The sequence below is a fragment of the Pseudorca crassidens genome, chromosome 9, assembly GCF_039906515.1.
Source record: "Pseudorca crassidens isolate mPseCra1 chromosome 9, mPseCra1.hap1, whole genome shotgun sequence".
In the NCBI taxonomy this organism is placed as follows: Eukaryota; Metazoa; Chordata; class Mammalia; order Artiodactyla; family Delphinidae; genus Pseudorca; species Pseudorca crassidens.
Genome location: NC_090304.1, coordinates 3,529,356 through 3,553,930, shown reverse-complemented (window position 1 = coordinate 3,553,930; position 24,575 = coordinate 3,529,356). Strand labels below are relative to the sequence as shown.

Sequence of the window (24,575 nt, the reverse complement as noted above, 5' to 3'; positions counted from 1 at the left end):
GCTTTGCATTTTGGAACTTTCTGGAATTTTTTTTCCCACACATACTTTCAATCTGTGGTTGGTTGAATCAGGATACAGAACCCATGAATATGGAGGGCTGACTGACTATATATTCTTGCTTTTTTGCATAAGAATTGGTGACGTAGAGATAAAAGACAGCCTCAATAAATCCACAGACAGAAAGCAGACTAGTGGTTGCCGGGGGCTGGGGGACGACGAGGAGTGGGGAGTGACTGCTAATGGGCATGGGGTTTCCTTTTGGGGTGATGAAGTTTTTCTCTTAATTTTTAATTTAATTTGTTTATTTTTGGCTGCACTGGGTCTTCGTTGCTGCATGCAGGCTTTCTCTTGTTGCGGCGAGCAGGGGCTACTCTTTGTTGCGGTGCGCGGGCTTCTCATTGCAGTGGCTTCTCTTGTTGCGGAGCACGGGCTCTAGGTGCGCAGGCTTCAATAGATGTGGCACGTGGGCTCAGTAGTTGTGGCTCGCGGGCTCTAGAGCGCAGGCTCAGTAGTTGTGGCGCACGGGCTTAGTTGCCCCGCGGCATGTGGGATCTTCCCAGACCAGGGCTTGAACCCGTGTCCCCTGCATTGGCAGGCGGATTCTTAACCACTGCGCTACCAGGGAAGCCCCAAAAGTATTGTTTTTATAGCAAAAAAAAAAAAGGAAATACTCTATAAGATGGATCAACAAATGAATGGATAAATAAATTTTGATATATGCATATAATAAAATACTACTCAACTGTGAACACAAATGATTTAGAGATGCATCTGTCATCTTAGATGAATCTCAAAAGTCGTATTGGAACAGCTGCAGAGTTCATGAATGCCAGTAATCAGGGTACTATCGCTGATGATGGCAGCGGACACAACTGCGTGGTGAATGAGTGCCGGGCACCATTCTCTTTCTTTATAAGGATTGTGGGTTTATCATGCATGAAGTAGAGACCAATTACATAAGGCTTTCAAATGTGCACAATAATACTACATATTGTTTATGGACACATACACAAGCAATAAACATATAAACACATCCATATAAATGATAAACGCCAAGCTCAGGGCAGTGGTTACCTCTGGGTGGGAGGAAAGGAGGAAGACTCTGGAGGGAGGGTGCAAGGGGCTTGGACACCAAACACCACAGCTACCTGTGGTGTTTGGTGTCTTCATTTGGGTGGGGACCTGGGTGCTCCTTTTTCCCCATCCTTTTGGCGTGTCCAATATATTTCATAATAATTTTAAAAAGAGTAAGACTAGTACCCAGCAGTGTGTAGAGTGAGGTATATTTGGGTTTTTTAAATGATTCATACGCACATGCTTGCAGATGTATGCACCCGGCCAGGAAAGAATCACAAGGGATCTTTAATAGGCTTTGGGGTGGGGCCCCGGGTCTGGGGAGCCCAGTGGGGCAGGGAGACGTGCCTTTTCCTGATTTGAGTTTTGTACCACATGTATATTTACCTCCTGGTTAAATACATAGTTGAGCCTGTGTGTGTTTATTCCCTTTTGCATTGCCAAAGAATTTCCCATACAGGACCTCATCTGCCCCCACAAAGGTCCTGGGGCCACAGGGATTGTCAGCCCATATTTCAGATGGAAACACTGAGAAGCCCAGAGGTTGCTTGGTTCATTGGTGGTTGGTACAGGTGGGAACCGGGCGACTGGTTCCCAGATGAGGGGGTCCCACCCTGGAGAGTAAACCATGGTTGGGGGGGTCACCCAGGGCAAAATCACCGGCCCCTCTGCTCAGGAGGATGGAGGCGGCCTCGGGGTGTTCGGTGTGGCCGGATGGGCTGCCCTCAGAGGTGTCCCCATGCAGGCTTGGCAAACTGCAGGGCCACCGCCCCTGGGAGAGTGGGGGGCGGGGGCGTGCACTCAGTGCCACACAGCCAAATAGGACGCTGTGGCTCTTCAGCTGTACCCCGACGCTGCACAGCTGGAGGGTTGCGGGCAAGTTTATTCTTCAGGGAAGAATATCTCACCGCCATTACCACGAAGAGCTGGGGGCACTGCAACCCTGTAACAAGCCTTGGGGGAAGGGAAAGCAATATAGTGCAATCGCATCGTGATTGGAGAAAGGTAAGGGGATGGGTGTTGAAGAGAGGGAAGGCGATATGTTCGCCTAGGTGCTGAAAGTCTGGCGGCAGGACTGCAGTAATTCTTTCTCCGTATACACCCACTGTGGTTGTGAGGCCCTGAAACGCAAAACGACAAATCTATTAAGACAATGACCTTCAACAGTGTGCTCCTCCCAATGGAAAAGCGGGGGTCGCACGGCTGTCTGAGCCCCACGACAGTGGAGTCTCCCTGGCCTGGCAGCTGAGAGTGGGCGTGGGGACAGGTGGGGGCGGGGGAACATGGGCCTCGCCGAGGAAAGGGAGCCAGGGTGGAGCTCTCGGTTTCCTCCGCAGCGGCTCTCCCCGCTTCCCCCAGGGCTGGCTCCTGGAGAGCACCTGTAGCTCCCAGGCCCCGCTGTGGCTAGGAAGGCCAAGACGCCCGAGTCTCCAGAGCCGAGGTTCCGGGTGGGCGGGGCCGCCTCGTCCATGGCCCGCCTCCTGGCCTCCGGATTGGTCAGAAGCTGCCCGGCCTCCTTCAGGTGGGCTAATCAGGGATTCACACTCTGCCGTTCATGATTGGTCCCCATGGGGCACGTGCCCCGCTGTCCTTTATTGGCCAGTCGTGATTGGCTCACGGGGGCACGTGCCCTGCGGTCCTTTTTTTGCCAGTTGTGATTGGTTAACAGGGGGCACGTGGCCCGCCCAGCGTTCTCTGCGCTCTGCTCGAGCGTCCGCTCAAGGCAGGAGCGCAGGAACTCGAGGCCAGGCTACGGGCCTGCTGGGCCCACTGGCTCCGCTGGGGTCCTGGGGCACCGGTGCAGGCCCTGGGGACGGCGGCTGGGGTGGCACAGGCGTCCTGGGCTGGAGGCGGTTCCGACGTAGGCCGTGCCCAGGGCGGGCGGGGTGGAGGAGGCCGACGAGATGGCGCGCGAGGCCCCTCGATGCCCGGCCGGCCCCTGTGACCTCTCTGCACTCCGTTTTCCGGCCCATTTCCACCCGGAGCTTGGTAGCGGCTCCCGGGGCTACCTGGGGCCCCCCAGGGAGGGCGCAGGCCCCCCAACCCCGGGCGCCTTTGTGGTCCGCGGAGCAGTTCTCCGCCAGCGGACGGCAGAACGGGCGCCTTCCTCCAGAAGCTGGGAATTGAGGTAAGTTAGCCACACCCCCGGTTCTGGGAGAATCACTGCGCTCCCAGCCCCGGCCCTGGGGGATTCCGTCCCCCCAGCCATACCCCGAGTTCCCCCATGGTGCTGGTGCTTTCTACCTGCTTGGTGCGGCCCATCCCGTGTGGCAGGCCCGTGGCGGGAGAGGGAGAGGGCAGGAGGAGATTGAGCCCGGGTGTCGGCCCAGCGCCGTCTGCTTAGACGCTGGTGAGGGATTTGGGAAGTGTCTCTCCCCACCTGGTGACCCGCCGCCTCCCTGGGGAGGAGCTGCCACCCCCTCCACCTGGGAACGGCTCTGATTTCTGCCCCAGCAGCCGCTACTGGGGCAGGACCTGGGAGGCATATTAGTTCTAGATAGAGGAGGTGCCTGGTTTCACGGGGTGGCGGGGCCGCAGACGGTTAGGACGCGGGCTGCAGAAACATGGGTGGGCCAGGGGGAGGATTCGCAGTAACTTTCCGGGCCAGGGGTCAAGAAGGGTCAGTACAGGGGCAGGCAGCGCTCGGGAGGAGTCCCTGGAGGCACTAGGGAAGTCTCTGTCTTTACCAGGTCTCTGAGGACCAGATGGAAGCTTCCGGAGCCAGAGTGGCTGCAGGATGGCTGCGGTGGGCCCGAGGCTTGAGCGGCAACTAGGGGCCTCTGGAAGAAGGCCTGTGCAGACATTGCCTTTGCAGGGAGACAGCCGGGCATGAGGTAGGCAGAGCTCCTGTCTTCGTGGGGCTTATCTTCCAGAAGTGTGTGTGTGTGTTTGTGGGGGGCAGATAATCAGTAAGCAAATTAATAAGCCAATCTGAGGTAGTAATCAGCGCCGTGAAAAGAGAAAATGGGGAGATGTGAGCGCGTGATTGGGGCGATTCTACTCGAAATCCGGTGGTCCAGGCCACGCAGAGAGGGGGAAGAACGTTCCAGGTTCAGGCACGGAGGAGGCCTAAAGGTGGGAATGCAGCTGGAGCAAAAGGTGAGCAAGGAGGAAAGGCTTGGAGAGGCGGGCGGGCCCAGGTCACTGGGACGCTGGGGGCGCGCGGCTGGATGGCGGGGCTGGGAGCGGCGTGGCCGTTTCTGTTTCTGTGTTGCCACTGCTGTACTTTGTGTTATACCCAGTCTTCTCCTTTTATGGTCTCCTTCACTGCCCCCATAAAGAGCCCCCACACTCTCCACTTCGTCCTCCTGGTTGCTGCCAGAAACAAGCTGGTCACTGGTGCCTGTGTGGGAGAGGGAGAGCTGGGCTTTCCTGGCGAGCCTGTGGGGTGCTAAACGTTTCAGGCCATGTGGTTTTCTCCAGGGCCTTGATGTCTTCATCAGGGCCTTTGTGGTCACATTTATAAACTCCTGCTTGAAAAAGGAGCCTTTATTTTTAGCTTGCCCAGATGGCAGGCTCCAAGGCCAAGGCAGGAAGCCGCGGCTCCCTGCTTTTGGCTTTATGAAGCTTCAAAGCTGTGTGGGCCTGGTAGACTCATTTTCAAACCCATTGTGCAGCCCGGTGACTCCTTTTCAATTGGCCTTTGTCTCTGCCACTGAGGGGGGTTGTGAAGGGAGAGGAAGGGGCTGCCCCAGTTCTCACTGCAAAAGGAGGCTGCTGGGTATGGGAGGAAACACACTGGCATCGGGGTCAGGTGCTGTGTCAGCCAGGAAGCTGCAGCTGCAGGCAATAGAGGCGGGCTTGGACTGACTTAGGCCACAGGAGAACGCACTGGGAGGAATTGGGGTAGCTCAGGGCCGGGGCAGGAAGAATCTAATGGGAGGATGGGCCGGGGCCGCTCCCTCGGTAGGACTCACGGTCTCCAGCTGCCGTACCCCACAGGAGGTGGCATCTGCTCTCTCTGAGCTTCTGTTTCCTCGTCGGTAAAGGAGATAATCAGCTTTGAGTTGGAATTCTGATGGGAATAAAAGCAGATGCCACGTGTCACGTGGCTCAGAGCTGGGGGTCATTTTACAAATATCATGTCTTTGCTCTGTAAAAACCTGGGATCCTGAGGTCCAGGCTTCCCTGATTCTAGCTAAGGGAAGTGAGGCATCCCGGTTGCCTCTGAATTAAATCTCCCTTTCTCACAACCCTGAGGGGTTTCAGCTGGGAGGAGCCCCCAGCTTGCCCAGCCTCCTGGACCCCTGGCTCTTCGCAAATGCACTTGGAGGGGGGCAGAGTGATGTGTCCTTGTCACCAGTGGTGGATCCTGACACAAACAGCGCTCCTTGGGGTTCTTCCCTACAAGTGGGCGTAGCTGTGGAAGCTCTACAGCAGGTCCTGGTCCTGCGCTCGCTGTGGACCTTGGCAAGACTTTGTCTCTTTATCTGTAAAATGGGGCTGTTCGTTCCTGCCTCACAGCTCTGCTAGACGCTCGGGGTGCAGTGCTCTGAATGGTGCCTGGCGTGGAGAGATCTACTATTGTTTCCAGCCTGTGCTCCCTCTCGGGACTGTGCACAGAAATAATGGATTTCTGCCTTGTGCTGTGGTCTCGTCCCTGGAGCTTTAAGGGCTGTGTTCCCTTCCTGCTCTCTGTGTTCTGGGGTTTGAAGAACACATCTAATTCCGTTTAAGTTCCTTGGCAAGGAAGACTGAGTGGGCAGTGGCAGGATGGCTTGAGGTGTTGGAGCGTCAGAACAGGTGTGCCGGCCACCAGGTGCGGGCGAGTGATCAGATGTCTCTGACCTCAGTCCTGCTCACCCGGCTGTTTCCCGGGGCCCCATCTCACGCAGGGCCCAGGGCTGGCCTGCCCGTCCGTCTTGCCCAGCGGCCGTGGTCGGTGTCTCACCCCTTTGGCTCTTGGGCTGGTACATACCTCCATCAGAGGCCGCAGCAGCATGTGCAGTAGCGCCCCCTGGGAAACCGGGCCGTGTCTCCCCAGCCACCCTGTTCAGATTCTCCCATGGTGGCTACGTTTGTTGACTGAAATGAAAAAGCCTGGGTATCTGGTTGCCTTTGGCCCGGTGAACAGCAGCACCACTGATAGTCTTGGGAGGTGAAGAGGCACAGGCCCCTGGCGGAAGAACCCAGAGGCGTGCCGTGGACACAACATGTGGCGTCTGCCCTGCCTCCGGAAGGGTCCGGCTGGCTTGCCGAGGGGCCCTGGAAGATGGGCGGCACCGCCCCGCCGCGGGCCTCACTGTTGCTGTGATTAATCTAGCCCCAGGCAGGGCGGCCGTTCTTCCTACACCTCACACCCAGCTTGCACAGTGACGAAGGCTGTGCAGGGCAGCGTAATGTTTTAACTTTGAGCTAATGCAGACGATGGCCTTGAGAACTAGACTGATGTACTTCTCACATTGTCTTTCTTTTAAAAAAACAAACAGACTTGTGTTGCCACGCCTATAGCTTACAAAAAATGGAAGTAATTCTTTTGTGATGAGTGGCCTTGATCACCAAAAACAAACATTTTATTTTTCACAAAACGTGGAAGATGATGGATCGGATCGGATCGGTACTGCTGATTGGATAAGCATTACCAACAAGTACCACTCGGGGGCGACACAACACATGGGGAAGTAGGTCTGAAAGCCCAGGACTCTTGGTAAAAATGTCATTTTCTTTTCCCTGGAAGTTCTCAACCATGTTTTGTATTTCAACTAAATGAGAATACTGAAAGTGATATAGTAGAGAGCACTTTTTTTTTTTTGCGGTACGCGGGCCTCTCACTGTTGCGGCCTCTCCCGTTGAGGAGCACAGGCTCCGGACGCGCAGGCTCAGCGGCCATGGCTCACGGGCCCAGCCGCTCCGCGGCATGTGGGATCCTCCCGGACCGGGGCACGAACCCGTGTCCCCTGCATCGGCAGGCGGACTCTCAACCGCTGCGCCACCAGGGAAGCCCTAGAGAGCACTTTCAATGGAAAATTAATTGATAACACAATCTTATTTCAATTTTCTTTTTATTTTTTAACTTAAATGACTGTGTATATCCCACAGTCTTATGATGAGGAAGGCTCCAGAATCATGTCTAGGTCTTCTCAACATTTCATTTCTCGAATTGTTCTTTACTTTTCGTTGTGCATTGATATGGGCTTCTCAGTTCAGAAACCAAGGCACTGTAACTATTTTATCAGCTACATTAATACAGTGAAGGTATATTTACCCTTTCATTAAATATACAGCATTTGAGTACAACATGGTTTTATGCAGATCAGGTTCAAAACACCCAAGGCACACACTTTACTTTTTTTCCTTTTTTTTTTGTTTCTGTATTTATTTGAAGGCTCATATTAAAGTTTCAGAATTGCTATAAACACAGAGTTCCAGAGTAGAAGCAATGGACAGTGACTGTTGTGATTTTAAACATAACACGGGAAAGACTGTGAAATGTAGAGACACGTTACAGGAACAATAAAGAAACAAACCACTGATACAGCGTGGATTATAAATTGAAGTGATCAGATCTGCTGAAGTCTGAGAAACAAGCCTGGAAGCTACCCGCCTCCCCACAAAGCACGGGCAGGCCCGTATGCATGCAGCCGCTGTGGTCACCCAGCCACTGTGGAACTGTCACCTACTTGCGTGTGTACGTGGATATCTACAAATACAGAAGACATTCGAGTTCACTGGTTATTAAAATGCATCAAATAAAGTACAGATAAAAGAAAAAGTCTTCCAATGTCTGTTTTTTTCTTAACAAGACGAACAGATACATTCATCAGGAAGAAGTGGTCTGGAAGAAACCACTGGACAGTGAAGATGGGGGTGGTGGCTAGGGTCTGGGAAGAACCATTGGATGGTGGAGCAGGGGGACTTCAGGGAGGGTAAACTACAAAAGGTACGAGGCTGAGATGTTTTCAGGAACATAGAAACGGAGTGGCTGCCGTTCAAGAGGAGAATGTGCCAGAACAGAAGGAACTGTTCAGGAACTAAAGACAGTGACTTTTCACTGCTGTGAGGCGGAAGAGGTTCAGTATTGAAGTCGAAAATACGCTTCCCTCCAGCAGAAGGGATAGCCCGTGTCTTCCGGGCTCAGTTCTTGGCCAGAAGACGCATTCTCTTGCCTCGTTCACCGAAACGTTGTGGCTCTGTGTCAGCCGGTGGGGCTGCCTGGCTGGTTGTGCAGACCCCACGGCAGGAAGACCGCCGCCGCTTGTGCCCTTGGGGGGAAGGCTTGTATCGGGCTCGCCCTCCGGGCCCCTCTGCTTCCGTCCCAAACAGACAGGAGCGCCAGCGTTCGCAGATGTCCGCCCGCCGTGACACTTTCCCAGTTCTGAAAGAATACTCGTTTCCACCCATACACCGAGAAAGCTTTAAGGAAGTGGAACCGAGGCAGATTAGCTCACCGAAAGGAGCATCTTCACTCTTTGAGGAAAGCTACCGTCTGGTCAGCTTCACAGAGGTCAAGTGGCTGGATTGTAAGCTTGGCAACTTTTTGTTTGATTCAGAAAGTTTTCACTGTTTTGCAATCAGAACCACAACCTTAGTGCAATAGTATATTTATTTTTTTTTTTAACAGTAATTTTGGTTGCCATACAAGAGATTTAAGGATTGGGAGAAAGTGCAAATTACAGGAGCTCGTTTTTCCTTTTTGTTTTTAATAAGGTCTAAAAAGAATAAAAGCACAAAAGTAACAGAAACACAGATAATGCGAACACGTTACACAAACTGTAGTGTGAAAAGGATTAGCTTCTAAAAAAAACAAACAAAAAAATTGTTAATGGGAAAAAAATCAATATTTGTGGCCCACACGCAAAAAGTCATTGCCAGATCACCCTGGGTAATGCTTGCTTGTTCAGTAACTCAGGGGAAAAAAAAAAAAAATCACCGTTTTATTAACTAAAGTACCACAAATAATTCACTTTGTGATATGTAAAGTTCAGCAAATCAGCAGTCACATTGAGTCAGTTTTATATTATATGGATTTACTTAAAATGTGCACAGACACCCTGGAGAAGGTATCTTGGCAGGTATACATAATTTACATCTTGAGCAATTTTGGTTTTGTATACACAATATTACAGAAACTAGGCATGTAAATGCAATTTATTTAAATTACAGTATATAACAAAAGTGGATCTTTTTAAAACCTGGAATAGTATTAACATGATCTTTATATGAGCAGTTTAACATCTGTTTCACCATTAAAGAGGGGCACAGGGTAGGGCCTGGTCCTGACGTGTCCCAAGGGGGAGAACAGTGGGCGGTGGTTTAAATGAGGAACTATTGCTTTCTGTAGCAGACCTGGCGAATGGAGCTAGAGACTGATTCATCTTGGCAATAATGTGTATATTTTGTCGGTCAGGGCAGGTTCTGATGGGGCCTGTTACTTCTCTACAGTAAGACAGTGTGAAACAACCAATGTCACCAGCTCTTTTGTCTCTCAGTCTGCTTGCTTCCGGTCAGTTGCACGTGACTTGAAGTCTCTTTAAGGAAGGGAGTAGCAGCCAGCTCTCACCTCCTGGTTACCGAAGTTCAGTAACCCCAACGCCCCCAAGTTGCCGTTGGTTACCGTCTACCCGCGGCCTCCTTTACTCGTCCTGTCTGTCTAGCATTTTGCCTGGCACCGAGCAGAGAGGTAATACCAACAGTAGGCAAAGGAGAGAAGAGCCACGGTGAGGTCGTGTACTTAGTGGGTTTTGCAGTATCACCAAATGGAAGACAGATAATGGCCAAACCACCATTTTACATTTTCTGAACTATCGGGCAGCCTCAGCAGGCCACCTGTAGTATCTTGGCTTGAAATTTCTCTAGGGTAAGATTTGTTCATCTCATGATGGAAAAATTGAAAGTACACGGAAGTAAAGCGCCTTAATACTCAATTGATTTCAAGTTGGAATGGATCATTCAGATACAAAGATGGACCTGCAGAAGGTTTTGGAACAGAAGGTCCAAAACTCAGTTTCCAATTCAGGGGCACGTGGCTGGAAAGACGGGGTGTGTGGTGAGTGTGTTTGTGTTTGGAGAAACTGCTGCATTGTGAAACACAACCACTTTTGAAGAAATAATTGTCCTTCGATGACGAAGTTCTAGCAAAGATAGAAAATATAACACAGCTCTGCTGGTTCAGATGCATCCAAATAAGGTTGATTTAAAAAGGTCATACTTTTATAATTATTCCACAGAAATAGTATTATTAAATCACAAAAGTTTTTTTTTCTTTAACTTTCTAGCACTGAAGTGGCACAAAGGCTGCCTAGTAGACCAGCCACTTTTTTTTCTTAAAATATTGTGCTTATAAACTATCTGTACAACTATTGAAACTTGCAGTAAAGAAAGAGATTTTAAATCGCTAGATTTTACTATTCATTCTAGAGCTGTTCCAGGCCTCATCAGACACTCGACTGTGAGCATAAAGGAAAAAGGAAAAAAATCACGTTTGTATAATTAGAGATGGGCTAGGCTAGTTCTGAAATCATAGTAAAAGCCAAAAACCTGACATTCGAGCTTCTTCCATACGTGGGAGAGCATGCTGACCCCTGACTGGGTGTCCTGTGGCTCGCGTGCCGGTGGCGACCTCCCTTGGAAATTAGAGGTACTGTTACAGGGGAGGGGCTCCAGGGGAAAGAACGCGGCAGGGCCCAAGAAAGCCTTGCCAGAGGCCTGACTGGCAGCCCACGAGACCTCTCTGCTCTGCCCTCCTTCCTTCATCCGCATTGCACCCTCACCCTGGGTTCTGTCTATGCGCCATGCCCGCTGGGTTTTCAAAAAACCTGCTGTACTGTTAAGACAAGCTGGTGGGATTCCTGGACGCTCAGAGGAAAAGGGGAGAAGCCCCTAAGTACCCTCTTCCTTGGCCTCGGGGGGACAAAGGGGCTGTCTCAGCTGCGATGCTTCCCCTTGGCCGGGCTCAGAACTGGGGGTGGCCGCGGCACACGCCCACCGTGAGCCCTGTCATCCTGCGTGTCAAAGTGGTTGCTCGCCTGCTCTGATCTTCGTAGAATTCAACACGCTTTCGATTTTAAAAAATGCCCAAAGGCAGAGAAGCCCCTTCCCCCGCTCCTGGGGAGCTGCTCCCCTCCTGCGGACACTCTGGGCACAGCAGCTGCACGCCGGCTGCTTCCCACGGCCAGGTCTCCCTCCTCCTTGGAATCGTGACTTTGTGCTTTGACTAACTCCATGTGACATCTGTTTGGCCACTTTGGAATTATGCTAACAGATTTGCAGAAAGAAAGAAAGAAAGCTAAGCAAAGCTGGGCACGATCCCATTCGGACCACCCACCACTGCCAAGAACCTCATGGCCGGAGAACCCCAGGTGCATGTCGGAGGAGACAGGGTGAAGGATCCACGGGAAGGAAGCTTCTCTGCCTTCCAAAGGGGCACCGGCTACGCACATCCGTGGGCGTCTCGCTGCGAGCCAAGTCCGGGAAAAGGAGCACGTGGGCTTGAGTGCCCTTGAGGGGCCGCAGGCTGAGGAAGGCCTTGCGCCCGGGCCCGGGCGGAGCTGCCGGACGGCAGAGGAGGCCGCGGGAGGTATGTGTCTAGAGTGCAGTGGTGTCTGCCTGCAGGAGCAAGGGGCGCGCGCGCGGCGGTGAGCATCTCCTGGGCCTCGGGAGGTCAGGTCACCTGCGTGCAGGAGGCAAGCCGCGCATCTTTCCACCTTAGATTAGAAGCCCTCCCTCCCCTGGTCCCCTCTTTGACAGAAACAGCCCAGGGAGCCCACACAGAGAGCCCGGGGTGGGGGGTGTTGAAGGCCTCTGCTCAGCCACGCCAGGGACACAGCATTTCTCTGGGTAGCAGGAGACCAGCCCGCGGGGCGGGCTTGGCGCTCACCGTCACACACTTCAGTGCAAGCCCATCTCTATTTATAGCAAGGGGTCCGTAAAGGTGAGGCGCAGCCGCCCTTATCTGTCCAGCAGCTGTTTCAAAGCCCTTTCGATGTTCATCCGGTGCCCGACTCGCGTCACGCCCAGATCTATGAGGTCTTCCTTCTGGAGGTTTGGCAGGTGGCTGCCATCGATCTCGTTGTCCATGAAGGCCTCTTTATGCTCACCCAGGTTGAGGCTTTCCAGCCAGTCCGCCACGTCTGGTTTAGTCCACAGGTGGACAGGTTTAGTTGTAAAAGGCTTATTGGAGATTGGCTGTTGCAGTATGGAGGGGGATGGCGACCTGCTGCGTCCCGCTGGGTTCAAGCCAAACAGGTCCCCGGGAGGGGGCTGGCTTGGGAGGCCGAAGACATCTGAGAGGGTGGGAGAGGGAGCCGCGGCGGCAGCAGACAGGGGCGCAGGCAGGATCTCTTTGTTCAGCTCTGTGGGCGAGACCACGGGGCTGGGGGCACGTCTTGGTCCTGAGGTCCTGCTCTCATAGTCTGGGGGCCGGCTCTGCAGGGTGATGGGCTGGGAGGTCCCAGGGCGAACCGTGAAGGTGACCGTCGTGCTCCGCGTACCTGAGACGGTGCTCATGACCTCTGGGCCTCTGAAACGGCAGCAACAGAGAAAACCATCACAGGTCCGCTCACAACGTCCCGAGGAGGGGGCGGGAGACACCCAAACCACAGCAGAGCGTCCGACGGCAGGTGCGCTGGCAGTGAGCAAACGCTTTGCCATGCCGGGGGCGGGGCGGGGCGGGGGGACACGAGCGGAAGGCACCAGAGCACACGGGGCGGCCACTCACCGGAGCCTGGCAGGTTGGGGGTGGGGGGGGCAGGGAGACCTGGAGACGGGCCCGAACCAAGTCCTGCTCCCTGGCCGGGGCGTGTCTGTGCCACACCAGTACCGCCTGAGGATGTGGCATCTTTTGCCTCAATTTCAGCAAGCAGAGGGGGGGCACCCTTGAGGAGAGACCCTCCCTCTTAACTGCCTGCCAGGCCTGAGGCTTTTTGGCTTAGAAGGACAAGTGCAGGGAGGGGCACCTCGCAGGCTGGCCCTGTTTCAGGAAGGGGGAAGCCCTACGGCTCCCTGGGGGCGCTCGTGGACGCCGCCGTGTCAGCGTGAAAGGGTCGGGGTCGGGAGAAGGGCTTTATTAGCGGGCGGGAATGAGCCGCAGCCGCGGGGCCCAGTCTGTCCGCGCTCTGGACTGGCCTCCTGCTGCTCTCTGCTTTCTCTGCCGCGGGTGTGTATTTGCGTGAAACTGCCAGTTGGTAACCGGGTGCCTCTCAGCCTCGTGACGCTTCCCCACTCAGTGCTACGTCGAGTACGGCATCTCTGCATGAGGAAGCAGCAGCAGGTCGCGGGGGGGACCTGTGCCGACTCAGGCTTCGATCTTGTCCCGAGGAGGAGCATTTCCAGGGGCAGGGGGTGCACGCGGCTGGGCCTGCACCCCCACAGGGCGTTCAGATACGGCTTCCTGGAGGGCCAGGGGCTCCAGGGCCGGATCTGTTACACGTAGGGGGCCCCTGTTGAGAATTTCCAGGGGCCTTGGTTACTGGTTGTACTGGTGCACTGGGCACCAGCAGGTAAAGGCAGCCCCAGGCGAGACCCTGAGGATACCTCCTCCACTACTGCCAGGCTCGCTACTCAAAATCAAGAAACGGTCCAGGGCGTCACCCGCAGGGAGCGCGGAGCCACCCCTCTGGCCCCCAGACCTCGGTCCTGGAGAGAGAGGTGGGCCGTGCGCACGGCGGGCATTTAAGAAACCTGCAAACTCCGGTGCTCAAGTAGGGCTGAAAGATGCTCCCCGGTTCCCACTCCGGAGGGCCCCACGGCTGTGGGCACACCTGTCTGGGGAAGGCTCATTTGAACCACTTTGATACCACAGCTAAGCTGAGATGGTAGAGCAGCCCCACCCAGAGGGGATTTGAGTTGTTTAATTAGGACCTTCAGGGGAGGTGAAGCGGGTCAGCATCTCACAGGAGCACGCGGCACTTGCTCTAAGGTGACTTTGCGTGGCGCCGGGCCTGTGACCCTGACAGGGTCGACTGGGGCAGGACAGTTGGGAAGTGACCTTGTTCATCGGCTTTGTGCAGCAGAGGCAAGTTAATCCCCCAAAGTGACAGCAGCTGCTTTAAACCCAGGCAGCCTTTAACAGGGGGCCTCTCTGAGCCAGAGGGTGGGTGTCAGCACCACCCTCCTGTGGGAACACCCCAGCGAGTCCCAGGTAGTTGGGATGTTTTTTTTAAAGGAAGGCTCTGCAGGCAGCTGTGTGTGTCGTCAGAAGCAAACAGATGGGTGGGCAGTGAGAACGAGGGACAGGAGAACACACCAGAGAGAAGAGGTTTCTGCACGCAGCACTTACTTCTGTTCAGCACGACCCTCTTCTGTTACCACCCATCATGGGAGCAAATGGAAATGACAAAATGGAATGGGTTGAGACAACACTGCAAAATTAATTACAGTTTAAAAAAAGCAGCTTTCTTCGATGGATGAAATTAAAGCAATGGCACAGATGCTGGCTGAGAGTCTACCCGCGCTGCTCCTTTTCTGGCCACGGAGTAGAGTGGGCAGTGCACAGAGCTGCCCGGAAGAGAACGTCAAGAGGGGCATCACTTTAGCGTTTAGGACGGGACACTCACACCTGTGCCTGCCTTGGCTGGGGATGGTGTGAATATAGAGAGAAACATCCAGGAAGGTGTTAAGAAGGAGAACGACGTTAGCCTCTGCTTGGAGTCCCTGAGAGCCAGTTCATTGCTGACATCCAGACTCGGCTTCCCGGGCTGCCTTTGTCTTCTGCAGCTTAGGAAGGACAAATCAGCGTTCCTGGTTGGGGGAGGCCGTGCTTTGCGTCAAGTCTACAGCGAGAGAGGAGAGCCCGGCAGCTAATAAAGGGGGTTGTCAGATCTGGCCCCATACTTGGGGCCACCCACGGCCCTGCGGAACGTCGCCGTGGAAAAGAACCAGCGTGTTTGAGGAGCTGAGTGGAGGCCTGCCCGGGGCCGGTCCACCCTGCCCTCCTTCTCAGCGGTTTGATTGACTCTCAGTTAATCAGGCGGATATCATTCACTGGATCTCTTGGTTGCGGAGATCGTTATGTTGCTAAGCAACCACTGGGTTCCTGGGTGGAACACGCAGGAATCTGTTGCCCCGATTTAGAACACAGACACACACACACGCACACACATGCCCTCTCTTGGACTATTACTCTCTATCCTGCCTCTTAAATCCAATCCATACGGGAACATGAGGATTAAAACAAAAATGGAGGGTTAACTGACACCCCGAGATGCACTGTTATTTTATCGTCAGCCCGAGTTGACCGGCGTCGGGGAAGTGAGGACTCAAGTCGCCTTTGCATTGTGTTTACAAATGCAGTTCGGCCGTCGAGCAGTGGCTGGCTGTGGGCCGGAGGCGCTCGGGGCCGGCGCTGGGGTTCTGGACCCTTCCCGCCCGAGCCTCCCTCCAGCACGCCCGCCGGGCCTCTGCCTCCCAGTGGCCGTAGGGTCTTCGTGAGGAGCCCCTGTGTTGCGTATAAAATAGCACTTATTTCCAGACCGCTCTCTTCTTGGTTTCTACCTTTATAGCACCTCCAAAGGTCGGTCGTTCCAAAGACAGGGAGAGTGGCCCGAGGCGTTAACAGATCTGCACAAGGCCTGAGCCTGGCCCTGGTTCCCGGCCCTGAGCACCGCGAGCCCCTGTGTGTCTGCAGTCCCGGGCCTGGCCTGCAGGAACGGCGGATGGATGTGGGAAGCTGGTTTCCCAGATGAGGAAGCGGCGTGACTCGGCCAAGCAGATGGGGCTGGAACTGGGCGGGGGCAGGGGGCTGCCTCGGCTTCAGCGGCCCTTTCGACACATCTGAGCAGGTGGGAAGGCACCCAGTTTCAGCAGGAGGCGTCCATCCCGACACACTTCGGCTGAGTGGTCCTGGCGCCCAGACTGGGAAATGAGAGCGTGAGAAACAGACTTGAAGGATAAAGCGCCGCAGCCTGACCAGAAGAGCCCCTTCACGAACCCGTGTACGAGGAGACACGCGACAGCGAGCTTCACGACCACGCTTAGTGTCCACCGCCTTATCCACGATTTCAGTCACTGACACTGCCTGAACGTTTCAGTTGCTGCCGTGAAATGGTAAAGCCTCCGTGACGGCGCTGACGTGATGAAAGTGTCATTAAGCAGCTTCTATTATCGAGTCAGTTTTGAAAAGTCTTTGCTCTGGGACCGGCTGGGCAGAGGTCATTTTTTAACAACCCAGATAGATTTATTTTAAAACCGAGAGGCTCTCAGGATAATACTGTGGAGAGCCAGTGAGGAGCTGGTGCCACTGGCCAGGCCAGGCCAGGGCAGCCGGAGGCCGGAGGGCATCACCTGAGAAGCAGCCAGCGCTCCCCTGCAAGCAGCCTGAACCCCCAGGGGACCTGGAGCGCCGTCGCTGCCTCCGGGAAGTGAAGGCCATTCTGGATGAACCGAAAAGAGTGAGGCGATCGGAGGGGCTCCTGGGGGCTTGAGCCGATGCCGTGCGCCCTGGACGGAGGCCAGTGGGTCCCCCGCAGGCATCCACTCACTGCTCTGATACTCCTCCCAACAGCTGGAGAATGAAAGCCAAACCCAGACTGACCTTCCGCTCCCCTGGGAGTGCTGACAAAGAACAGATGCCTGGGCTTCCTAGGTCAAGCCCCTTTGTTTTGTGTCAGACGCCATCATCTACCCGCTGTCTCCGGAGCAGAGGCCCCCGGGACCCCACATGGGCCGGCTCGTGGGCTTCCCTGTGTCACTGTGACCCACCTGACTGCATAGCTGCTGGGTCACCTTCATGGAACGAAAGTTCACGCCAAGCCTTTGCTCAACCACTCGGACGCACCCCAGCCCTTCCCCTCAGCACGCGGAAGCCCTCTGGGACCCTTCCCCCGTCAGCGCTGCCTCTGGTCTGGCCGGTTTCTTCAGCGTGGAGAGCACTTGCCAGTGCCTGGGCTTTGTGCTTGCTGGTCCGCTGGTCCTGGTGCCCGGGATGCTCTGCTCCTGTGTTTCCGCCCAGCTGGCTCCTTTTACTCCTTCAGGTGGTTCAGATGCCACTTCCTTGGGGAGGGTCACCTCCGTCCTGCCCATGGTCGCTGACTCGTTGGGACATCTTCGTCCCTTTGCAGCGCCCGCACCCTTTGGGCTCGTCTTGTTTACTGTTTCTTATCCATTCCCCCTTGAGAATGTAGCCCTTCAAGGAGAGACCTTGAATGTTTTCTTGTTCAGTGAGGAATCCTGGGGCCCGGCCTGGTGCCTGGCACACTGAGGTAACCAGTAACCCCTGGTTCAGTGAACGGTTCATGACTAAGTCTGCGCCCAGCTTCCCGGGGCCCAGGCCTCTGTGACTGTGCACCCCTTTTGTTACTGTCCTCCCTCAGGTCTGACCCTGGGCTCCTACCAAGAACCCGTCAAGAGGCCACGGGGCTGGGCTGTGGCTCGTTTGGCTTCCCGGCTCTGTGACTTCATGGAAAACACCAGGTGCTCTGAAACGAGGCGGACGCTGCTCGTGTGTCTAAGTTTCCAAAGGGCTCCGCACGGCGGGCCGCCCGCTGCAGGGCAAGGCCGTGCTCGTCGTGGGTGTCGGCCGTGCCCTGGCCCCTCTCCGGCCGTTCACGGTCATCCTCTCGAGCTCTGAGCTTTGCAGGGAAGGTCCGGGCCTGCAGGACGCCAGGCGCCGGTGCCGGGCCTCCAGCCCGTGGGGTAGCTTGGGGGCGGAGCTGGGTAGGACAAGCAGCCAATCACCCCAGAAGCCTAGTTCTTAGGAGGTGTTTCCAGATCAGGCCTGGGGGGAGGCCGCGAACGCTAGGCCGTAAAGAAAATGATGTGATCGTCGTCTTTTCGCCAACGTGTCTGTAATCAAGATGTCGGCAGAGCCTGCGTCGTCACTGATTTCGGGGGACACGTGATGGCAGCAGAAACACATGCACGGCTCATGTTAAGTCAGATGTACCCCAGTAAGCGAGGGCCTAGTCGTCCAGTGTCCTCTCTTCCCCGACCCTGCCCAGGGTCACCGCACCTCAGAGTTCAGAAAGGACCCGAGGGCAAAAGTAACTTACCAAAGGGGCAGGTTCACCTGAGGTTTCTGCCCTCTTAGCGGACAAACGATTGTGGAGCAGCTCAAAGAACTGTCCCTTTCTTGGGCGATCAAACTTCTTTCTGTGGAAATGGGGTGTCTGCACTGCCGCCTGTCTGTCATTTCAGAGCACGGCCGGTTTTCAGTTTTCCCTAGAAAAACTCATTTCTTTTCCCTCACTAGGAATTTCCTTCATCCAGTTTCTGCCTCATTTTGCCCAGGGCCAAATTCACAGCTCTTAATTTGTAGATGCATTTAAAAGTAGCAGTGAGACACCCAGGCAGGTGAGCCCTGGCTGGGGGTGTCCTGGGCTTTGTCTGCTGCATGAATGGCTGAATCCCAGGCCTCTCCATGAAGGCACGACCCAGCGAAGCGGAGGCCTGTCCCAGGGAGTGTGTGTGTGTGTGTGTGTGTGTGTGTGTGTGTGTGTGTGAAGGAAAGTGCAGTTGAGTGCTGCCTGCTCATGAGAAAGCCCTGGTGCCCGGTGCTCGGTCACCCACTCGGGGGGCTCTGCTGAGGACCTGCCCCCTTCTTACCCTGGTCAGTCCACCTCCTGGCTGCAGCTCACATCCATCGGGCTTTGCCCGATGCGGCCGTGAGATCGGAGAAGCCAGAGTGCGCAGGCGAGCGTCCAGCTTAGTGCTGGAGTCAGTGACCGACCTTCCTCCTCGTCCTTGGGCCTCAGGCCGACCTGTTCCTGGTCCAACTCAGCGTAGCCCTTAGCAGTGAGTAGGGAAGGGGAGGGGACACCGCCTCGGGGAGGTCACCAGTGCTGGAGGCCGCCCGGTGACCACCCTTGCAGATTATCAGTCACCAGGTAAGCCTGAGAATAGCCCTGTCCCGGTGAGCTCGGTTAGGTAGTGGCGCCTTTCTTCCAGGCTAATCCCTGGCTCCAGCGAGAGGGGCGGAGTCAAGCCCTGAGGCAGCTCCTGAGGTCAGAGTGCTTTCGTGCCTTCCAGCTGAGTGCCCATGGCCAAGGGCTTCACCTCTGACCCCCGGTTCACTCATCTGCACCATGGGAGCAGGTTCAGGCCCTGCCTCCGGTGCCTGGGCCGCGTGATGCCCGGCATTTGGTGAGAGCATAACAGATGTCACCTAGGGCTTGTCCCGTGATGGGCTGGGGTATAAATAATAGAAGAGACGGGAGGTGGCTGTTCCTGGCAGCTGGCTTGGGTCAGACAGAATCGGTCTTGCAGCTGCTCTCAAGAAGTCCGACAGGATTCTGCCCGCTGACCCCTGCTCTCGGGCCCCTCCCACCCAGGGAAACCCTAGAGACACCTGCAACTCGGAGACGCCGTCTCCTGTGAGCCCCAAGGAGCTCACCCAGCCAGGAGAGGAGCTGGGGAGGCCTACAATCCGATGCCGTTCAGAGAGGCCCCTGGACTCCCGGGTGGGAGTGCTCCGGGGAGCGTGGTGCTGTGCAGGCTGCCCCACTGGCCAGAGCAGCCCTAGAATTGGTGCCCTTCTGCATCTTCCATACTTCCGACATCGCTGGCGGTGGGAGGTGCCAGTCAGAAGACCTTGGCCTGGTCCTGGCTCTGCCTTCTGCTGGCTGTGCACATGGACAAGCCACCTGGCCTCTCTGAGTCTCCATTTCCCCTTCTGAAAAATGGGTATCGTTATACATGCTCTCTAGCAGCTGTTAGAAAGATTACTCACCATGTCCAAGTGTTCTGTAAAATATGAAACACAGTGATAAAGCATCTTAATTGTTGTACCTCTACATAACCTAGCAGCTAAAGACCGGTACTATTACGTGACAGAGCCAGTTTTAAACATTTCCTTGAGACTTTCAAGCACGTAATACTCGTAGGTACGTGTGTACGTACGTCCACCAGAAACGGGGAATTTGTAAGGAATCTGTTCAGCTGGAGTGCCCTTTGAATGCCACTAATGATGGGTGCCCCATTAAAAGACGGTGGTTTCGGCGTGCTTCTCTCTACTGAGACTGGCCCATCAGCGTTCCTCGGAGGAGTAGTGGGAGCTGTGCACGTAACTTACGCCCGCACCGAAAGATAACCGGGAAAGTGGTGGCTCTCAGCCTGCTCTCAGGACCTGACCGTAGTGCAATACCGCCGATTAATGGACTGAGATGTTTGAATCCAACGCCTGCCCAGCAGGAGTATGTAGAACGACTTCATTAGTTGAGATGATGAAACCTGAGAGTAAACATCAGTGGGGGAACGTGAAGGGCCCTGCTGCCTGGGGACCCAAGCAGTGGTGTGTGTCTTGGGCGAAGGGAACCGAGAACCGTGAGTGATGGCTGGAGCACCGGGCTCTGGCGAGGGTCATCCACCAGCTACAGGCGGGGCGGGGCAGGGCGGGGGGGCCTGTTACAGCGTGGCGTGCCTTGACAGAGCCCTGGGGTTGGGTTTAGGACTGGCCCCCCGCGTGCGACCCCTGGTTTCTAGGCAGTGCCTTACGCTCTGCCTGACGTGAGCGCCCACGCGGGGAGGACCGCATGCTTTTCTTCCACGATGTCCGCCGTGGGTCAGGATGGGCTCCAGGGTTGCATTTCACTCTGAGCTCACTAGTGGATCTGCAACCCGGCCCCTCCCCGGCCTCAGACCAGTTAGTGACAGGAGGAGGGGAAAAGAGCCCCTCACGCACATGTGACCACACACGTGATTGCACACACGCTGCTCACGCGACCCCCGGCCGGTGCACCCCTCCCCTGCAACCCCTGGGTGAGGCTCCAGAATGGCCTTTGGGGTCCTGGCCAAGACCTGGAGGACGCGGGAGGGAAGAGCAGGGCTCCTCCCCGGAAGCCACGGCGGGGATGGCCTGTGTGGCAGTGTCTCGTTACGCGTCCCTATGCGGGGGCCACGTCCTGCCGGGCCAGACGCGCTCCGCTCTGCTGCACCGGCGTCAGGGGACGAGAAAGGGGCACATGAGCGCACGACAGAGGCGGCCGACACAGAAGGCTGGCATTCCCTGTCCGTGTCCGCTTCCGTTGCTCCCAAGGGCGTTTCCTGGTCAGCACTGGCCGGCACAGGAAAGCCCAGCTCGGGATGGTCTGCGCCCACGCCGGCCGCGGCACTTACCTTGGAGCGAGGCTGGCAGGCTTGGATCCCGCTGGCGAGTCCAGTCCTTCCCCCGGCTTTGCCGTTTTCTCTCGGTTCATTTGCTGCAGGATTGAGTTCAACTCACTAATCACGTTTGCCTTTGGGCCGGAGAGAATCGGGCTTTTGACCTCCGAGATGTCACCCCACAGCCTGGAGGTCCTCGGCTGGATAACCTTTGTGGTCCCGGGCTGGGCCCCGCCGGGGGGCGGCGGGCGTGCCGGCGGGGGGACCACAAAGCTGTCCACGTCCTCCTCCAGCAGCGCGTCGTGGTAGAGCGCGTTGCCTTTGTGAATGATGGGCTTCATTTTTGGCTTAGGAGGTACCGGGGGTTTGTCAACCGTGAACGCTTGCCCGTCTGCATAGACTGTGCAGGTGTCCACGTTCTCGCCGCCCTCGGAGGACAGGGTGGAGATGCTGGAGACCGTGGAGATGGTGCTGGTCGTCTCGAGGTGGTGGTCGCTGCTGCTCCGGCTGTCTGCCTCCTCGATCCCAGAGTCCGTGACGGCATCAAAGCTTTCGGGGGGTGGCAGGAATGAGGCGGGCAGACAGTTCGAAAGGCCAGCTGGCTTCTTACTGTCCGCAGAGTTGGTGGGCTGGCTGGAGTTCAACGAAGGGGACTGGGGGGCGTCGTTTTTCTTCTGCTTGACCAGGTCTGAGAGTGCGGGGACAGAAGCAACGCGGTCATCGGGGATATCAAAACTGTTTGCAAATTCCAGGGGAGGAGGCAGTGGCTCTGTAAAAATAAAATCCTCATCCAGATCCACGGATGCCAGAGGTGGGGGAGGGATGCGGAACGGCAAGATCACCGCCTCCTCCACGGAGCCCGCCGCCACGACGGTCCTGCCGGGCGCGGCGGCCGCGGGCTCGGGGCCAGCGGGGATCGGTAAAGCACCTTCAGTTTCGGGAACGCCTTCTGGCACCTCGGACGGCGAGCGGTCCGGCTTTGTTTCCGCGTCGGCATCCTCGTCCTCTTCCTGCAGGAAGGCGTCCGGCCTGGCTGCGTCCACGGTGTGCACCATCAGCAGGCCGGCCGACTTCCGCTGCGACGCATCCGCGATGTTGGTGGGCGTGCCCTTCTCGTCGCCCTTCCGCTCCTTGCCCAGGTCGGCCTCATACTTGTTTTCCGTCTCCTGCCGCCTCAGGGGCCCCCGCGTGTTCTGCCTGGTGACCGGAGGGAAGCCTGCTTCCCCACTGGGCCGCATTTTGGTGTCGATGTAGAGAGGTTTGTTGAGGTCGGCCTTGGGGGCCTCCCCCTTGGGGCCCTGCTGGGACTCCTTCAAGGCTCGGTCCCTCGCGGAGAGCGCCAGGGCCAGCGGGGAGCTCGGGTCCAGCAGCCTCCCCGTGAGCGGGTGGACATAATTCTCGGGGCCGGCCGCACTGCTGCTCTTGAGGGGAGCTGCAGGGCTGCTCTCGGGCCCCTTGGCTTTGGACGTGGAATTCAGTGGCCTGCCGGCCTCACCCTGAGCTCCGGCCTCGCCACCACCCACAAAGTGGTTCTCGGGCTCCCTGGTCGCCGCCCCTGGCGTGGGTGACGACAGCTGCTCGGTGCTGTCCTCCTCGCCGAACCCGCCCTCCTCGGGGAACTTGGAGGGCCGTGCCTGGGGGGCGGGCAGCCCCAGGCCCACGTCCTCGTCCCCCAGGTCCGTGGACAGGAAGGCCGGCGAGTTCCTCCTGGCCTCCAGCCGCTTCTCCCGGTCGCGGACGGCCCCGGCGATGGCGGCGGCGAAGGGGCTGCTGGCGGTCAGGCTGTCGTCGGGCCGCAGCTGGCCCGGCTGCTCGGAGGCCGGGGGCTCGATCTCCGTGCTGCTGCCCTGGCTGCTCTTGCCGCTGCTGCTGGTGGAGGGCTCCTTGACGATGATGGTCGGGATGGGGATGGAGCACGTCTTCTCGGGGCTGTCCTCCACGTTGGACTGCTTCACCAGCATGCCCTTCCGCCTGGCGGGCTTGGCGGGGACGTAGACGGCTTTGCTGGCGACCTTCCCGACCTCGGAGTACGGGTTTTCGGGCATCTGGCCCCTCTTGCCGCGGAAGGTGGCCTGGGCGGCGGCGTTGCGGCTGTAGAGGTCCTCGGAGTCCAGGGAGTAGCGGTCCAGCTCCCTCCTGTGGTACAGCCCCTTCTCCCTCAACATGGTGGCCACCGTGTCGGAGCGAGCTGCCGGGGACACCTTGGCGGCGGAGTTCTGATTGAACGCGGGCTTGATCGTCCCGTAGACTCTGGGAGTTGGGGACTTGGGGCAGTTGTAGGCGGTGGGGGAGGGTGGGGGAGGAGAGGGGGGCACCGACTGTGGCGGGGGGGGGATGTCCTCGGAGGTGTCCGGCATGGACAGGCTTCTGGTGAACTTGAGCATCGGAGGGGCCAGAAATTGCCGCTCTTCCCCCGTGATTCCTACAAGTAGAAGGCAGGTTTAGATTTAAATCACGGCAATGACGCACACCCCGCTCAGCTCCTAGGATGGCGCGACACGCTGTGTCTCTGCAGACGCACAGAGAATCACGATGCACACTGTTCACAGAATGCAGCACAAGCCACGATGCCGAGGGGTCACGGGGCCCATTCGGAGCCAAAGCAGAAGGGAAAGGCCCCGCGAGGCCCGGAGTGCGTGCTGTTGAGAGAGATGGTGCCCAGAGCGACGGGCGCGAGCCGACTCCCCGGGGTTCGTGTGCGCACATGTGAGCGTGTGTCGGGGGCCGGGGTGGCCTGCATCAGGGGTCATCCATCCCTTCAGGCTTGGCCAGGGCCCCCGGTGGGAGTTTTCGGGTTTGGGACTGAGGCTGTCGAGCTGCGTGTCAGAAACGAGGGCACAGGGAACACAGGTGGCTGCACTGGCTCATGGGACGCGGATGGTGCCGCCGTCCCGGGGGCTGCAGGTATGCGGGGAGGCCTGGCGCCCTCGAGCAGAGCCCTGTGCGTATGGAGACCCTAGGGTGGCCTCTCCTGCTCGACAGGAACCCGTTTTGTTGCCTGACTTCTCTGGGCCCCCGAAGGGTACTGGAGCTCCCCAGGCCCTCAGGAGGATGGCTGAGCGGCCCTGGCAGGAGAACGTGCTGCATGCAACACGCCAAGACCCTCTAACCCAAGACCCCAGCCCAGGCCGGGAGAGGATCCTGACCAAACACTCGGCCGCCTGGCCCAGCGAAGCCCTCTGGGTCCTAAGACCCTCTGGGCTGGGCCGAGGGGCCCGGTGGTTTACCACGGTCCCCACTGACCACGGTCCGAGTTGGAGGACTGGACCTATGGAGCCCGTGGGTGTTGGGTGAGAGAGGGCGCTGAGGGGCCCGCAGGGGCGACGGCCGCATCCGGCCGCGTCGGGCCCCAGAGCCTCTGGTGTGTCCGCTGGGTGGACTTTCAGATTCTTTCCGATACAAGATACGAAAACATCAACGGAACGCACTCCGGACACAGGAAGCAGCACATGGACACGGACGCTGACAGATGTCAAGTACGAGGGTCTCGCGTGGGGGGCATGCAGGTTTTTCAAAGAGGTAACAAAACG

General features: G+C 56.9%; 1 protein-coding gene across 7 annotated transcripts in view; it reads right to left on the bottom strand.

The window, feature by feature from the left end:
• Positions 1-8,926: 8,926 nt before the first annotated feature.
• The window catches only part of SHANK2 (SH3 and multiple ankyrin repeat domains 2), a 548,806-nt gene continuing 533,157 nt past the window's right edge, over positions 8,927-24,575 (bottom strand). For all 7 annotated transcript variants that reach the window (XM_067747966.1, XM_067747967.1, XM_067747965.1 and 4 more), the window contains 2 exons: positions 21,061-23,467; positions 8,927-12,532 (listed from right to left, as the gene is read on the bottom strand). In XM_067747966.1, coding sequence (XP_067604067.1) covers positions 11,962-12,532; positions 21,061-23,467 — 2,978 coding nt within the window. In that variant the 3' untranslated portion in view covers positions 8,927-11,961. The remainder of the gene's footprint in view (positions 12,533-21,060; positions 23,468-24,575) is intronic.